The sequence below is a fragment of the Cebus imitator genome, unplaced genomic scaffold (assembly GCF_001604975.1).
Source record: "Cebus imitator isolate Cc_AM_T3 unplaced genomic scaffold, Cebus_imitator-1.0 Scaffold618, whole genome shotgun sequence".
NCBI lineage: Eukaryota > Metazoa > Chordata > Mammalia > Primates > Cebidae > Cebus > Cebus imitator.
The window spans coordinates 460934-478530 of NW_016107933.1; the positions used below are offsets into that span (position 1 = coordinate 460934).

The 17597-nt window shown below is 50.4% G+C and overlaps 1 protein-coding gene across 1 annotated transcript in view; it reads right to left on the reverse strand.

The window, feature by feature from the left end:
- ADAMTS2 (ADAM metallopeptidase with thrombospondin type 1 motif 2) overlaps positions 1–17597 on the reverse strand; it is a 217386-nt gene that overhangs the window by 53163 nt on the left and 146626 nt on the right. The window contains exon 5 of the mRNA XM_017517128.2: positions 11664–11747. Within this exon, the coding sequence (XP_017372617.1) occupies positions 11664–11747 (84 nt within the window). The remainder of the gene's footprint in view (positions 1–11663; positions 11748–17597) is intronic.

Genomic DNA, 17597 nt, shown 5'->3' on the forward strand with positions numbered 1-17597 from the left:
CCATTGGTTATAAATTACTCGGCTAAGGTATTTTTGTTACTGCAGCCCAAACAGACTAAGACACCTCCCAATGGCAGTGTCCAGCCCTAGTGCCTCCTAGTTCTCTGGACTGAGGTAGTTCTGGGTCAGGAGGTGGATTGAGGATGATGTGGGTGGGCATTATGCCTTGAACCTCTATCAGGTTGGGGGTTGGGACCCAGATGCTCAGGAGGATAGGGGGCTGTCCCTAGGGTGAGGCAGGGAGTAAGCTTCCACCCCTCACCACTGTGCCAGATCTCAGGGCTGCCTACCAGGGTCCTGATGTATCCTCCTCAGACCCTCACTCCCTGGCCTTCCTATGCCATGGCTGGGCCACTCTAAGTCCCCTAGCCTACAGGTGGGTGGGTGGGCACCATCAAGCCCTTGTACCCAGCACCTCTCTTTTCTTGCTTTTCACTAAGAGACTCATATGCAGAATTTCTCAGACCTTTCACCTCCAATGCTGGAAAATTCCAACAAATATTCCACACTTTGTCTTGACCTGGTATTTTATAACAAGACACCTTATGTCCTTTTCTGATGGTCCCCAAGTCTCTGATTTCCATTTGCTTTGATTTTCATCATCCTAGGAAATATTTAAAATGAGAACAGTTGAGTAGCTTTGGTGCCTTCTCAAAAAAATCAATTGAAAAGCCAGTTGCTATGCAACCTCGAGTGTTGCCGATGCTCTGCTCCCTGGCTGGTGGCATATTGTATAAAATAAGATCATCTCTTTTCTTCTGCTTTTTTTTTTTTTTTTAAAGAAATGGAGAAAATGTTGTTTTAGGAAAAACTTGAGATAACTCAGAGGCTCCTTATAAGCTAGAAGACAAACAACATGTCACTCAAAGAAGTGCTACCAATTTTATCCCCACTGGAGCCTGGTAAGGCCTAGGGGACAGGCAATGGGGGAGCAGCAGGCGGAGAGCTGGTCTATTTCTGTCACAATTTGGGATGAGTAACAGAAACTGAATACCTGGGCCACTTTCTGCCCAAGTCTGGGTCATGGTCGCACAAAACCTTGGGAGGCACAGCTCAGCCCCTTCCTGGCTGCAATCTCCTTGGTTTTGCCTTGCTAAAATTCCTCCAGAGGTGGGGGCCTCATTCCTTGACAGGAAGCCTGTGTTTCCTTGAAGAGCAGCTCATCAGAATTCCTCCTCACCATGTGCCAAACTTCATCCCCAGAGCCCCATCAAGAAGCCCTGGCTGTGCTTCTCTGTGAGAAAGTGGAGCCCTTTCCCTTGGCCACAGATGCTGGGCCTTTTGCCCCCCAGATCTTGGCTAGGAAGTCCCCCTCCTGGCCGCCCCATCCATGGTCCCCTATTGCCTGCCACCCTGCTTTATTCCTTGTTGATGCTCACCACTCTGTTGCGATCTTGTCTACTGCTCTGCTGTCTAGACACAAGGCTCCTCTCCACTCCTCGTTCATGCACCTCCCTAGATTAAACACCAGCTGCTCGGAAGGCCAGAGGCTCTGGGCTAGCCGGATGCTTTAGGGGCACCAGGATACATCTCCTCCTGTGACCACCACATACCTCGGAGACCTGAAAACAGGGCCTCCCCCAGTGCTATGTAAGGAAGTCTGTGCCTGATAGACCCAAACTGGTCCAGTCCACAGTGAGATAAGTACAGAAACCAGAAACTTTTCTAGCAATTGGATGGGTTGAGTTTACGGCCACAGAATTTAATAATAAAAATCCAGAGCTAGGGTTTTTGTATACCTTGGTTTTCATCACATTTGCTTTTCCCAATAATTCATTTAAAAGTATGGACAGAAGTATTGGTCTGTGATGGATTTGAAATAGGAGAAAGAAAAGAGCCAGGTCTCTGGCGTTGAGGTGTACCGTGTGCTGCTGCTACCCAGGATGGCCTCTCCTGGGCCACCTGGCAGACGGCTCCTCCTGTCCCACAGACGCTGCTCCCAAGCCCTGTAGCCCACAGCTCACTCGCTAAGTCAGCCAGGACCCATGACCAGCACCTGTTTTCCGGGCCGCCACGCCGTCTACCCCAAGCAGGTCTCTGGCTTCAGCCCCCCCCCACCCCACCCCCAGCAGCACGGTATCCTCTGCTCAGCTATTTCCTGCACTTATGCAGTGGGTCCAACCTAAAGCAATCAGGATTCACAGCCTGGGCTCACTTCCCCTCTCACAGCCCAGAAATCCCCAAAGGAGGGCAGAGCAGCGGGCAGGCCTCAGCTGTTCTGACAGTCCACACTCAGCTGACTGACTGGTGGTTCCTGGGATCCTCTGGACACAGAGGACTCCATGGGCACTGGCGTCCCCTACCCCCATCACTGTCTCCTGGGCTCGACTGGGAGGCTTCTAGGAGGCAGGTGGGGTAGGGCCAGGCAGAAAAAGGTAGCAGAGTATGGGGTGAGCTTTGCTGAGGCCCACTCTGGGCAGGCAGGAGTTGAGAGCAGAAAAAAAGTCCCAAAATGCTGGAATGTTCCAGAACATTCCAGGAGACCAGTCATCACTGAATCCCCAGGGTCTGGCAGAGAGGTGGCTGTGTGTTGTCCGCCAAGCTAGGCTGAGGGGCCTCGGGACAGGCACTGTGGCGGCCTGGGCCCTGCACCCCTCACATCCTGGCACTGCCTCTCCCCTGCCTCCTCAGCTGCTGGCCCACTGAGCCCTCGGGACTGGATGTGAGCAGGCTCCATCTGGAGTTAGCTCTGGAAGCGTGTGTCCAGCTTCTGGTTCTGTCTTCCAGTCTCTCACTACCATCAGTTCTCAAGCCCCTTCCCAGTAGGATGCAGAAGCAAGGCCAGCCTCAGTTCACTTGTGTCCTCCCCGTTCTCTTTGTACAAGTCCCTTGTGTCGCGGAAGTTGCCGGGTGCCCACCATGGGCTTGGGCTGCCCACCATGGGCTTGGGCTGCCCTGCTTTGCTGGCTGTGGATCTTGGCACCCCCAGGGCTTGCACATGTCCCCATGTTGTCCCTGGGAACAGCAGGCTACACTTGACAACCGGTTCCCTGCCCACTGCCCCATTCCTGACTCTGCCAACAGGGGAAATGGGGCACCAGAACGGCCCAGGCAAAGCAGCCTCTGCAGGCACGGCGTGTGAGGGGCAGGGGCCAGGGATGCCCTGGCCAGGAGGGCCGTGCCTGATAACCCAGGGATGTGGGCTTCCCATGCAGGGAGACCACATGCCTGTGGCAGCCTGTGTCCTCACTCCAAGATTTCCCATTTCCTTCAGGTGGACCTACTGCAGGTGGGTCCCCTGGCCCAGCTACAGGAAATGAGAGATGGTGCCCACAGAGTAGAACTCGGATGCCTCATTAATCATCCCAGCTAACTGCAGAGATGAGATGCCAAGAGAAAGCATGGATTCTCTTTGATATCTTCATTCAAATCAGAAATAAAGGACTGAGCATGACAGAACCCTGTGGCATGCCATCGGAGACCTTTCTCCAGAGTGCTGGAGTCAGTTAAATGGTGTCATTTGGATCCTACCATTTCTAAATGATTTTTTAAAAAATGTAAACTAGTGTTTCATAAATTTAAAATGCACAGTTTTGTTTATAAAAGATAAATGCTGTGCCAGGCTCAGTTGCTCATACTTATAATCCCGATGCTATGAGAAGCAGAGGCAGGAGAATCATTTGAGGCCAGGAGTTCAAGACCAGCCTGGGCAACATAGTGAGACTCTCTCTCTACAAAAAATAAAAACAAATTAGCCAAGTGTGGTGGTGCGTGCCTGTAGTCCCAGCTACTTGGGAGGCTAAGATGGGAGGATCCCATGAGCCCAGGGTGTGGTGAGTTATGATTGCACCACTCCACTCTAGCCTGGGCAACAGAGCGAGACCCTGTCTCTTAAAAATAATAATTAAAAAAAAGTTCTTCATATTGAATTTTAAAAATTCAGTAAAGTACAAAGAAGAAAATGAAAATTAATCACCCTACTGCCCAGAGATAAACCCTGTTCACATTTGATGTGATCCTTCCAGTCTTTTCTGTAAATATATTTGTACACAAAATTAAGATCGCACTGAAAAACTTATATTTTAAACAACGAAAAACTTTAGACTGTAACTGTTTCCCAGTGTCATTAAACGTGCTTTGAGGACGCAATTTCATGGCAGCCTAATATTCTGCCACATAGGTTTATCATTTACTTAACTAGACTCCTATTATTGGACAATATGGGTTTCTTGCTGTTGTTTACATGAGAGATCACACCATGACCCTTGTCTTGTTCCTAAAACTTGGTCCACAGCTGGGATCACTGCTTTGGAATAGAGTCGTAGAAATGAATGTCCAGGGTCATAGAAATGAATGTCTGGGGGCAAACTTTAAGAACATTTTTCTTTTCTTTCCTTTTTTTTTTTTGAGATGGGGTCTTGCTCTGTCGCCCAGGCTGGGGTGCAATGGCATGATCTCTGCTCACCACAACCTCTGCCTCCTGGGTTCAAGGGATTCTCCTGACTCAGCCTCCAGAGTAGCTGGGATTACAGCCGTGCGCCACCATGCCCACCTAATTTTTGTTATTCTTAGTAGAGAGGAGTTTCACCAGGTTGGCCAGGCTGGTCTCAAACTCCTGACTTCATGATCCACCCGCCTCAGCCTCCCAAAGTGCTGGAATTACAGGTGTGAGCCACCATGCCTGGCCCATTAAGAACATTTGTAAGGGCAGTGATAAATATTGCTGCACTGCCTTGGAGAGGTGTGTCCACATTTGTACCCATACCAGAAGAGCATAACTGCTTCATTCACCCAGCCATAAATCCCTCTTCATCCTAACAGGGTTGGTGCTTTACAAATGGCATATTATTTATTTCTTTAATAGTAAAGTTAGATATTTTTCCATATGAGTTTTCTTTTAGCCACTTGGAATTTTTTCTTTGTTTCTATTCATTGCCAATTTTGTTTCCCTATGATTTAGAGGAGGTCTTTATATATTAGGATATATTTGTCACATGGCAAATGTTTCTCCTGCTTGGCATTTGCCTTTTCATTGTGTTTTTTTGACAGAAATTTTGTATTATGCTTATTCAGATATATGTATATTCCCCTTTACACTTCCTTCAGTTGGCTTTATGCTTAGAAAACTCTTGGCAACCAATATTTTCTTCTTGATTTGTGTGATTTAAATAGTTGAATGTTATATTGGCTTATATTCATCATACGATAATTTAATTTCCCATTTATTACATTTATGTTATCATCTATTTATTTATAACATAATAACCATTGTTTTTATTGCATTAGGTTATTTGTAGGAGGGGTATTTTCAACTACTTTATTCAACTGAGCTGTCCGTGAAAGTTTATGCAAATATGGCACCATTTTAATTATTTTCACTTTACAAGATATTTGGAGGAAGTCTCTTACTTGCTTGGTTTCCGCAGCTTCCTCAGCCATTCTTGACTGTTCATGTTCCTAGATGGAGCTTAGAATCATTTCATAACATTTGCAACTATTAGTCTGGGAAAGATCAACCTCTCAGGTATACCCAGTTTCCCATGAGGACAGCATTTGTCTCTTCATTGATATTCACATTCTTCCTATCATTAACCATGTACAATTTTCTTCCTATGGGTCCTTTGTCTGTCTTGTTATAAGGACTATTTCAGGTATTGCACATTTTTAGTTACTATCATAATGGAAATTTTTCTCACTCTGTTTTCCCTTCTGCCAAGGCATTGTTGGTTTCACACAGAAACTATTGATTTCTTAAACAATGGTCTTATATTTGGCCATGTCACCAAACTCCTTACCTAACTCTACAGGTGGTACCATGGATTCTTTCAGGTTTTCCAGACACATGATTAACAGCAAACAATGGTAATTTGTCTGCTATTTTCCAATACTAGTTTCATGTCACATAAAACTATCTAGGATTTTCATAACCACAGTAACAAGTTTATGGGTCTGTTTTTTTTGTTTCTAAGACTATCTCCAGGGCAGTGCTTTGCAAAGTAGTTTCGGTAGGTGAGGAAGAAGCTTCCGTGGAGAAGGTTTTCAGAGACCACCTGTTCTTCTCTGACTCTTGGAGGTGCACCACGCACGTGTCTCCACAGGAAAGTCTCCGGGAGATTTCACCCTCAGGAGTGCCCATTTTCCTTTGTTTTACCAGCATTTTCCAGACTTCTTTGACCTTGGGACCCCTCTATATTTCTCTGTTAACATTTACTCATATTCTAAGAATTTGCTGTACGGAACACATTTCGGGAAATCTGCTTCTTCTTCCACTTTTTTTTTTTTTTTGAGATGGAGTCTCTCTCTGTTGCCCAGGCTGGAGTGCAATGGCGCAATCTTAGCTTACTGCAACTTTTGCCTCCCAGGTTCAAGTGAGTCTCCAGCCTCAGCCTGCTGGGATTACAGGTGTATACCACCACACCTGGCTGGTTTTTGTACTTTTTTTAGTAGAGACGGGGCTTTATCATGTTGGCCAGGATGATCTCGAACTCCCGACCTCCAGCCTCGGTCTCCCAAAGTGCTGGGATTACAGGCATGAGCCACCTCGCCTGGCCCTTTTCCACCTTTAAATGCAATCTTGGTTGTCCTGTTGCCCTCTGTTACTAGTTTTCTGGGATTTTTGGAAAGGAGGAGTGCCCTGTGAGGGGCTATGAGGCCGTCATGCCCTTGCCCTGCCGGAGCCTTCAACACAGGAAAACCCTGGGGCCTCTCTCCTAGGTGCCCCTGTGGCAGCAAGCTTCTCTTACCCCCAGCTCCAGACCTGGGAAGGACCAGGTACCTCTAACTGCACGTCTCAACCGACCTCTTCAGCTTCCCTCCTGTGCCCCCCATCTCAGGGGTTGACACCATCATCTACCCAGCTGAGAGTCTCTCCACCTTCACACCCACCTAGTGCCACCTCCTCTCGGAGTGGCCTCCTTTGTCCTGCTGTCTGCATCTCTGGGGCCATGTGTGGTCCCTGTCCAGCTGCCATCATTCCCCATTTGATGGCAGTGACAGTCTCCTAAGCCACTGCTCCCACTTGCTACGTCTGCACAAAGGAGTCAGCAATCTTCTTAGAAATGCGAATGGGATCCTGGCACTCTGCCTAAGGCTGCATCCCTCGGCGAGAGATGCAGATCTGCTCTGCTCCTTGCGATCTGCTCCTTCCGGTGTCTTTGGCATTGGATCTGCTGTTCCTGTCCCTGTGCTCTTTCCTCTAGGTTTAGCTGACCCCCCTCCCCTCCCAGCCTGTGAACTCGGAGCATCCCTAAGCTGGTAACTTCCCCTGAAGACCAGAACCATCTTCAGGTCTGGGCAGAACCGTCACTTCCTCCCGCTGCTTTCCTTGACCTTGTAAGGAAAGATGCCTATCCTGTGTCTCCTCCACCCAGCCCTGAGCCCTGGTACAACTGTTTCCTTCTAGATCTCCCTTCTAGAAGCGGTCCCCTGAGGACAGGGACCATGCCAGTGAATGTTCCCAGCATAGCACTTCCCACACAGAAGCTCTTCAAACAGTATTTGTTAGAGGATGAGTTCTGTCATTTGGAAACTGATGTGATAAATTGAATGAATAGATTTACTGATATTAAACAATCGCCACATTCCTAGGATAAGCCCTAGTTGATCACGGTGGAAGTTTCTCTTTCTGCATTATTCAATTAGACTCTTAATGCCTTAGGATTTTTACCACTATTTTTAGAAGTGAGACAGGTCTGTACTTTGTCTTGACGGGCTACCTTTGGCAGCTTTGGGTATAAGGGTCACATTGACTATGAAAGATACATTGGGTGGATTTCAGAATATGTGAGTTTACGGGATATTGTATTAGCCTTGCCTGATAAGTGCTTGCAAATGAGTATGAACTCACTGGCAGAACTCTGGAAAAGGTGAAGAACTTGAGTTTCTTCCATGGTTATGGGACTTACAATGTATTCTCCATTTTTTGGAGTCAGCTTTAACTATTCACATCTCCCCAGGAAATCCTCAGTTTTCCCAGGATCTCCAAGTCCCTGACACAGAGATCCTCAAATTCTCACCTTCAAAGTTTGACTCTCTTCTGCAAATGTTCTGACTGGGGTCACATACTCCTTCTACCTATCTGCAGCAGTTAAGAAAAAAAAAAAGGAGGGCCGGGCGCGGTGGCTCAAGCCTGTAATCCCAGCACTTTGGGAGGCCGAGGCAGGTGGATCACGAGGTCAAGAGATCGAGACCATCCTGGTCAACATGGTGAAACCCCGTCTCTACTAAAAATACAAAAAATTAGCTGGGCATGGTGGCGCGTGCTTGTAATCCCAGCTACTCAGGAGGCTGAGGCAGGAGAATTGCCTGAACCCAGGAGGCGGAGGTTGCGGTGAGCCGAGATTGTGCCATTGCGCTCCAGCCTGGGTAACAAGAGTGAAACTCCGTCTCAAAAAAAAAAAAAAAAAAAAGGAAAAAGGAAAGGCTTAGGGTCAGGACAATTTAGCATAGGGCCTGCCAAGGAGTAGTTAATAAAGGAGGCTTTATTCCATTAAGTAATCAAGACTGGGAAGGAGCAGACACTTTTCAGGCCAAATAAGATCCAAATCTTGGCCAGCACTGGTAAGCAATTAACCCTAGACAATTTCAAAATTTTTCTTTTCAAGTAATATAGGAGCAACCTGGGGGGAGATGCCAGCTGCCACGTGGCACCCAGCCCAATCACTGGGATGGTCTTTTACCCCCTTTCTAGCCCCAGGACCAGGAGTTTCATATTTTTGGAAACTTCCAAAAGGGGATATAACTCTGCCCATCTCTCAGGCCAAGGGCTTGAGAATTCCTAAAACACCGGAGGATCCTGGCCAGGAACAAACGTGCTGGAAGGACCCGGCCTGGGGAAGGCCGGAACAGAGAACACTGGAGGCAGGCAGAGAGCGACAGGGGTTAGTCTGAAGATCCCCGCCTGTGAACAGAGAGCTGGAACCAGATGGCTGGGCTAGGGCCCACCCCCAGGCCCTGCATCTGTGTGGTCTGAAGCCCACTGCCACAAAACCTGGGTTAGAGGGCTTTGCAGCCCTCTCTCTGCTCTCCTAGCTGGCATTCACCGGCAGAGGGAACCCTGCATATCCTTCGCTGATCACCCCTGGGCATCCAAGGTGGCTGGCTGCAGAGAGCCTCCAAACAGCTTCCCAGTGGGCAGATGGCCCTGGGTGCTTTCCGTTCTGCCAGGAGAAGCATCTTGGTGTGGTCACATTACATATACTCTTTCTGATCTTTAGTTTGTGCCTTCTGTCTTTTTTTCTAGATTAAATAGGTCAGAGGGTGGCTTTTTCCAAAGCTCTCTTCTTCACTGATTCTACATGTTGCTTCTATTTTCTAATTTGTTGATTTCTGCTTTTTCTGAACTATTTCCTTATTTTTGCTTTCCTTAGGTTTTTGGTTTTGTGGCTATTGAAATCCATTCAAATGTGCTGAGTTGAAGGCAAAGCTAATGTGTGTCAAACACATCACATAAGGGAGAAGCTTTTGGAAAACATCTGTGAATTTGCCTCTGAAATACAGCTTTAACCACATTCCATAAGATTTAACAGTAGTGCTCTTATTTTTATTAGTGTTCCAAATAATCTGTAACTTCGGTTCTAATATTCTCCTTCCTTGCTCTGTTGCCCAGGCTGGAGTTCAGTGGCATGATCTCAGCTCACTGCAACCTCCACCTCCCAGGTTCAAGCAATTCATCCACCTCAGCCTCCCAAGTAGCTGGGACTATAGGCGCCCACCACCACGCTCGGCTAACTTTTGTATTTTTTTTTTGTAGAGACAGGGTTTTACCAAGTTGGCCAGGCTGGTCTCGAACTCCTGACCTCAAGTGATCCACCCACCTTGGCCTCCCAAAGTGCTAGGATTACAGGCGTGAGCGACCATGTCCGGTCCCTAGTAGGTTTTTGTTTTTTAAGTTTTCAAATGAATTAGATTTTTTTAGGTTTATAAATTCTGCTGCCCCCATCCCTAGTTTTAGGCATTTCATCAGAGAACATAGACTAAATCGTTTTTGCTATATAAAATTCACAATGTTTTCTTTATGTCTCAAAATATTTCCGTAATTTTTAAGTGTTCTATGATTCCTCAAAAAGTAGGTACATCTTTTTTTTGTAGGGCACAGGAAACAGTGACATAATTGCTAATTTAACTTTACTCATTGTGTCATTCAAAAATTCTATGCCTTATTAGCACTAATCTGTGAAAGGCTTTGAAAAGGGTATTAAAGACTCTCATAGTTAGGTTTTTGCCAATTTCCCCTTCGTTCCAAGGATTTGCTTTGGGAAGTTTTGTGTTCTCTTTGGGGTGGGAGGGGGTGAAGGCCCATAACTGGCATCTGCCCTGTGGGTGCCTTTGGTCATGGTAGAATGAGGTGTTTGGTGGGTGTAGGGGAGTGGGCCCCAAGTCTACTGAGTGGTCTTTGGGTGTCCTCTGCCACTGGAGCCCTTCGTTGTCATTTTTACATTGTGTGCCTTGTAAGCTGGATGCAGTTTGATTTTATTTTTTGAGACTGAGATTCTCTTTGAACAGAGTTCAACCTTTACATAATTACCAGATGTATTTAATCCTATTGTGATTTGATTTTCCATGCACAGTCAGACCACAGACTTGAATTCAGCTGTTTGAGTGAGAAGCCTGACTCCTCAGGTGCTGGATGGCCCTGGCCACTTACCTGGGCATGCCACTAAGTCACATTAAACCTCAGTGTTCTTATCTGTGAAATGGGCAGGGTCACGGCATGCACCTCTCCATCTTCCCTGTAGATTAAGTGACTCATCCATGCAAAGTGCTTCCAGCACAGCTGGTACAGGCACTTTGCAGTCCACACTGGCCACGCCATGGGGCTCCTCTCTTCCTCTATCTCTGTCTGCACAGCATCTCATGTTTCCATCCCAGGTCACTGTCCCTGGCACCTATACACCCATGCACACTGCTAGGAAAGGGCGTTCCAGGTTTGGCTGCAAGAGGAAGTGGGACAAGCAAGGGGGCCCAGCTGGGGCAGCAGCTGAGGCCTGAGGAGGGGAGGCCACAGTTTTAATACAGGGGAAGGAGTCCAAGGGAGGGTGGTGTAAAGCACGTGTTTCTGATGCTTTGACATCTGAGCCTTGCTGACTCTGGAGGGACTGCCCCTTCTAATGGTAGCCAATTCTTAGAGCTAGGAAACAGCTCATCCACGAGCACAATTTTCAGATACAAACCAACCAATCCAGTGCCCATGTCCCCAGCCACCTCCTTTATCAGACTTCACACTCTGGGCCATATCCACCTGCCCTTATTACCCAGGGCCAGATGCCAGGAAACTCAGGACCGCTCCGCTCCCCAGAGCCCACTGGAATTACTCAAACTGGCCAAGCTTAAGCCAGCTCACCCTGCCCCCGTCAGTCCTTCCTGCAGAAACAACATGGGCTCGGGCTGCGGTTTACCCAGCTCCCTCTGCCTCCTGATCAACCCTGGTGCCTCCCTGTGTGGCCCCGGTGGCCTGGTATGGCTCCTCCTCTTGGGATCTGTGGGTAGCAGACTCTTTTTGATCAACAATAGTTTTAAAATGGCCACGTTTTAAAACTAGGACTGAAGGGGAGCAGGGATCTAGGAGCGGCTCATGAGTTTCTCGTTTCTTGTGGGACCCTCAGGGCAGCCAGGGAGAGGCAGGGTGGTTTTGGAAAATGCAAACACTCTCTAAGGATCCCCACACCTCACTTCTGGGCCTCTCACTCCGAGGGGGTGGAGGCAGGCCCAGCCGGTGCACTCACCTTCCCATAGCTCAGGAGGATGATCCGCACCAGGACCACGTTGATGTGGGCCCCCAAGGACTCGTCATGGTAGATTTCATTGACCTGAAAGAAACAGGGAGGCATCAGTGGGAACCATAGGCCCTTGAACCGGCTCTGGCTTTGCCAATGGGATGACCTCCCAACTGGCCCCCAGGCCTGGGACCCCCACCTGCTCCTTCCTCTTCTCATGCTTTCCACCCAGGAATCACTGTCAACTGGGATCCGCCCTATGACCTCTCCCTCATTGCCCTCTTCCCCTTGCCCCTCCAGGCTGCCACCACTGCCTGTTGGGATCACTGCAGCCCCTTCCTGAGCAACCCCACCCACCAGCCCAGGGATTCCTCACCTGGGGCCTGAATGTGGAACGTGGACAGGGAAAGCAACCCTACACTTGCTGTGGCCTGCAACTGAAACGCCACCTTTCTTTCCACAGCGAATGTGGGCAACGGACCCCAGAGGCACAGGCAGAGCTGGGGCTGACCCTGGCAGAAGTCACTCCAAGCTGTTGCTGGTGGGTGTGGGGGTTACCTACGAGCATCGCTACTTGGAGATGGGGACAGTTTTGGGCCCACCATCAGATCTAATGTTTTTTAACGTATTAATAAAAAGCTCATAGCATTGCATCACCAATGTGCTCTCTCTGTTCTGCTTTGATGGCTGGAGCTCTTGCAATTGCCTTCCTTTGTATTTATCACAATCATACTCTTACATGGGTTTTGTTCTTTGCATTTAAAACCATTATTCTGAGCAGGTGCCAAAGCGCTTCAGCAGATGTCAAGGGGATCCATGGCACAAAAACAGGGGGACGAGCTTCTCTCCCATAGACTGCAGCCAGCAAGATCCCCCAGAAACACTGGTCAGGTTACCCCAGGCTCGAGGCTGTTAGGGGCTTCCTTCGAACTGAGTCCCCACCCTCCAGCTTCCCGCCACACACACCCAGGACCCTCCTCGGCACAGCCCCCTCACTATCACCTCTTTTGTTGGTTGACCCAACCCTACTCCTCCTCGAGGCCAGCTCAGTGATCACTTTCCCCTGGAAGGCCCCCGCTGGCCTGATCTGCCCCTCACCAAGCACCAGGTGTGTTACTCCTGGAGCCCTCTGTGTGCCCCTGTGGGTTGGGCAGCCACCTGCATCCTCCCTGGTTGCATTCCCAGGCTAGGCTGAGCGGCACCTGGCAGGTACTCAGGGATACCTGCTGAAAGGCTCAAGGCATTGGCATCATCAGGAAGTGGAGAAGCAGGGACTGGCCACCACCCCTTCCCATGTGCAGGCTGAGCCCAGGGGCTGCTGACAGGCTCTATATACGGCCAAAACACACTTCCCGGAGCCTGCAGCCACATCAGGCCAGCATACACTCCCTGCACTCCAATCTGTAGAGCCTCCATCTGAGCAACAGTAATTGCTACCTCGAAATAGTAGGAAGGCACCTCAGGTATACCTGAGGGTTAACGAGGAGAATCACATCATGATGGATGGGTAGACAGGCACACAGGACATGCAAGACAAGGAACCCGGGGCCAGCTGTCATTGGTGTTGGGAACAAAAACAGCACCAATAGTGGGGCAGAGTTTGTGAGCATGTGGGTGCCTGCTAAGGGCACCATCCAGCCCAAATGCAGCTCCTCTCAGACACTGCTGCCCGGCAAATCTACGTCTGATTATAAGTGGGCTCCCTAAAACTCCCACCTCACTTTCCTATAGGCAAGGGATGACTCATCAGACCCACAGGGGCGTGGCTGGTCACCATGGCTCTGGGTGGGCATCTGGGGAGGGTGGATCGGCAACCCCTGTGGGTGCCGAGAGCCATCCTCTAGACTCCCAGGGACCCGCCTCGCCCCTGTGGCTGACAAGGTGGAGCTCCGGAGAGGGCACCCAGGTCCCCGAGAGGCCTTGGCCATTCGACCATTGCCCTCCATTTCCTCTGTAAAATGAGGATTGCAGTCCCCACAGCACAAAGCTGTTGTGGGGATGAAATCTCCATGTAGGTAAATGGAATAGTGCTTGTGCAAACAATGAAATGGTTTATTTTTCATTGCTGGTAAACCACAGTGCCCTGCACCGGTGAGATCCTGGGGGTAGGGTATGCACCCCTAAACCACAGATGTCCTTGCCCAGCTTGGAGGGTCAGACTAGATTTTTTAGTCCATGTTGGCACATTAGCCTTAAAGGCCAGTCAAAGCCAGTTTTTCAGTAAGAGAGAAGGGGTTTCTTTAATTGTCCACAGTGTTGCTTTCTCTACCACAACAAAGCCTGGGCAGCTTGGCTCGTGGAGTCTGACTGTAGAAATGAAGGCCTTGACGGAGAGAAGGTCTCACTGCAGCTGAAGGGAGCAGAATGGAGGAGAGGAGAAAGGCCAGGGGTGAGGGGACAGGCTTCTCCTCATCCCCAGCCCCATCCTCATGGGTCATACAGAACAGCCCTGACATTCGAGAAGGAAGGAAAAGCAAGAGAGCTCGACCCTGGCTGCTGCCTGGGACCTGGAAGGGGACGGGTTCCTAACAGTAGGAGTGGCTTCAGGGGCCCGAGTGGAGGTCCAGCCTGCTCAGGCCTGAGAGGGTGACCCAGCTCCCAGCTGTGCGTAGCAGACGCCTGGGTTCCCTGCACCCCAGGGACACGTGGGTGAGATAGCTGGGGACTGGCTTGCAGGTTTACCTGGCTCTAGGGGGCATCACCCGGCTTCAGAGGAAGACTAGGGGGTGCTGGGCTACAAGAGAGAAGGGCAGGCCTGCTTGCCAGGCCCCTGCAGACAGGACACACCCCTACTGCCCCCACCAGTCCTCTGCATGCAAATGGGGCTTTGTGGAGGTAATTAGGGGTAGATGAGTTCATGGGGGTGGGACCCTCATGATGGGGTTGGTGTCCTATAGGAACAGACACCAGAGAGCCTGAGTCCTCTCTCTCTGCCATGGGAGGACCCAGCAAGAAGGTGGCTGTCTGCAAACCAGGAAGAGGGTCCTCACTGGGGAATGACGCAGCTGGCACTATGATCTTGAAATTCCCGGTCTCCAGAACTGTGGGAAATGAATTCCCATGATTCAAGCCCCTGCATCTATGGGGCTTTTTATACCAGCCCAAGTGGAATGAGACAAAGGCTTTATGGGGAAGAGACCAAGCCACCTTCCGCAGGCCAGACTGCAGCTTTCCTCCTATCCTGAGGCTGAGTGCCTGGGATAAGGGTAGCACCACATTTAAGAGCGAAAGAAAGCCCCAGCTGGGCGCGGTGGCTCACACCTGTAATCCCAGCACTTTGGGAGTCCGAGGCAGGTGGATCACCCCAGGTCAGAGTCCGAGACTGACCTGGCCAACATGGTGAAATTCTGTCCCTAATAAAAATACAAAATTAGCTAGGTGTGGTGGCAGGTGCTTGTAATCCCAGCTGCTCGGGAGGCTGAGGAGAATCACTTGAACCCAGGAGGCAGAGGTTGCAGTGAGCCAAGATCATGTCATTGCACTGCAGCCTGGATGATAGAGATTCCATCTCAAAAAAAAAAAAAAGAAAGAATAGAATAAAAGAAAGTTGGATTTTTCCCCATGTTTGAGCCTAGGTGCGTAAGTGTTGACCCCACCTTCCACACAGACCCTCAGCATAGTCATGGGCCCTCACGGGTTCTCAGTGGGCCTTCTCAAACTAAACTGACCCTGGCCTCTCATGCCGCCCACCACACCCTGGGGCCCAGAACGGCCTGGGTGAGCCTGACCTAGTCTCTCCTTCCCACTGGCCCGAGGCTGGTGCCCAACAGACCCAGTAGAGCCACTGCCTCACTGCGAATTGTGGCTCTGAATGCATCAGAACCAGTATGAAGGTGGCCCTCCCGCCGGGAGGCAGAGGGATTCTCAGATGCCACAAGATCGGCTCCAGGATCATGGGCCTCGAGGGAAAGGCAGGGAACCCGAGGACATATTAGTGAGAATCTGCCCACTGGGGCCTGGGTCCCTCTACAGATGTGGCATGTCATGAGACCTGAGAAACAGAACAGCAAAGCGGGGATGTCGCTCCTGGCAGAAGAGGGAGCCTATGCAAAACTCCTGGGTTGGAAGCAGCGAGGCACCTTCCAAGCACGGAGGGGATGTGGAAGGGATGCCCCAGCAGAGGAGGTGGGAGGGGAGTACTGAGGCCAGACCACGAAGTCAGGAGAAGGATTCCAAATCCACTCCAAGAGCAATGGGTGGACACGGAGGAAGGATGATCGCAATGCACTTAAGAAGCTTACTCCAGGTCCCTGATGAAAAGTAGATGGAAGAGGTCAAGATGTGGGAATGTGGGGTTCAGCCTTGGGGAAGAGTGCAGAGAAGGGACAGGTGTGAGGGATGATGTGGATTGGAATGGGGGTCATCAGCCCCAAGGGGGAGGACGGGTCTCTGGGAAGGGTGTGCCGGCTGCTCCCATGAGGTGCAGAAGAGATGAGGGCTGGCCTCCCCTGGCTCCTGGCCAGGCCTGCCCCTCAGGACACAGGATCTTCCTGCTCCCCTAGCTCTGCCCCTGGGGCTGAAGGTGGCAGCTTTCATCTCAACAGCTTCCCTCCTGTCCTCACCACCTCCCACCCACACACACCATTCTTCACTATGATCCCCAGGCAGAACAGATCTCACCTTCACCTTCCTCTGTCTAAAATCCTCAATGGCTCTCCAGTGCCTTCAGAAGCAGGGCCCAGCCACCCTGCCTGGCAGTCAGAGCCCTCTTCACACTGGCCCTGGCTGGCTTCTCTCATGCTCCACTTCAGACACTTTCCCACATGGCATCCTTGCTCCTGACAGCCCAGCAAGTCTTCTCCAGAGCCTCGCTGCCCTCTTTTACTGCCAGTGCATTGGTTCAGGCCTGGAATTCCCACTCTCTCTGTCCAGTCTCTGAATTCTTTAGATATCTGAAGAGCGTTTGAAAAAACGCTCACCGTAAAAATTATATTTCAAAGGAAGGAGGCAATGATCGCCTTGCTTAAACCCTTGCTACCCCAAGGCATAAGATCACAGCTCCTGGTATGACCTCCAGGCCAGGAGGGGCTGCCTGGCTCTGCTCCCTGTGCTCCAGCAGCTGGCCTGGCTGTGCCTTGCACAGGAAGCCTGTCTCCAACTCAGGGTCTTTGTACTTGCAGTGCGACTGCTCCCAGCAGTGTCTAGCCCATAGTAGGTGCTCTATTACAGTTGTTGAATGAATGGAGTGAATCACTTTGAAGATATGGAGTAACAGGAAATGGGCAAAATGTATGACCCACATAGGCCTGTGACCCCTGTCATGGGGGAGGCTCCCAGCTAAGGACCTCCCCTCCCATACCTCCAGCAACCCTGAGGGCCCTCCTCCACATTCACCCTCCCCAAGGCCTGTGTGTGCTGGGGAGAAGTGGCTCTCCTTTCCCAGGTCGCAGGGGGAGGGGAAGCCCAGAAATGATGTCCTTGAGTCCTGTCTGAGAAATTGATCCTGGAATCTTTAAACCTTGGGGGGAAATGTTCAAAGCCACATCCATCTCTGTGCAGAAAGAGGCCAAGGGCTCTCTTGTTTGGGGAAATACATTGTAATGCACCTTTTGCTTATGCAAAGACGCAGCCAAGTTTCTGTTCTGGAATAGGCAATGAGGAGGGAGCGGCTCTGCATGACAATGTAAAAGTTTGCCTCACTGGTGGCAGAGTTCTACCCGGGGGATGGTGAGCCCTGGGAGGTGGCCTGAGGCTGTTGGGCAGAGGTGACTTTGTCCTCTCTCAAGGTGGGGAAGGGTGCAGAAAGAGGGAACAGGTCCAGGCTCAGGCTCTCTGCTAGGGGAGGCCTGCTGGCCCACCAGCCACAGAAGGGACAGGCAGGAGCACTGGAACAGGGGCCACCCCAACCTTCAGGAACGTTCCCAACTCTGCTCGGCTGGGCTTTGGGCCACCAGAGGCAGCCTGTGGCCCACCTGGCAGAACCATGTCCAGAAGCAAGCTGGG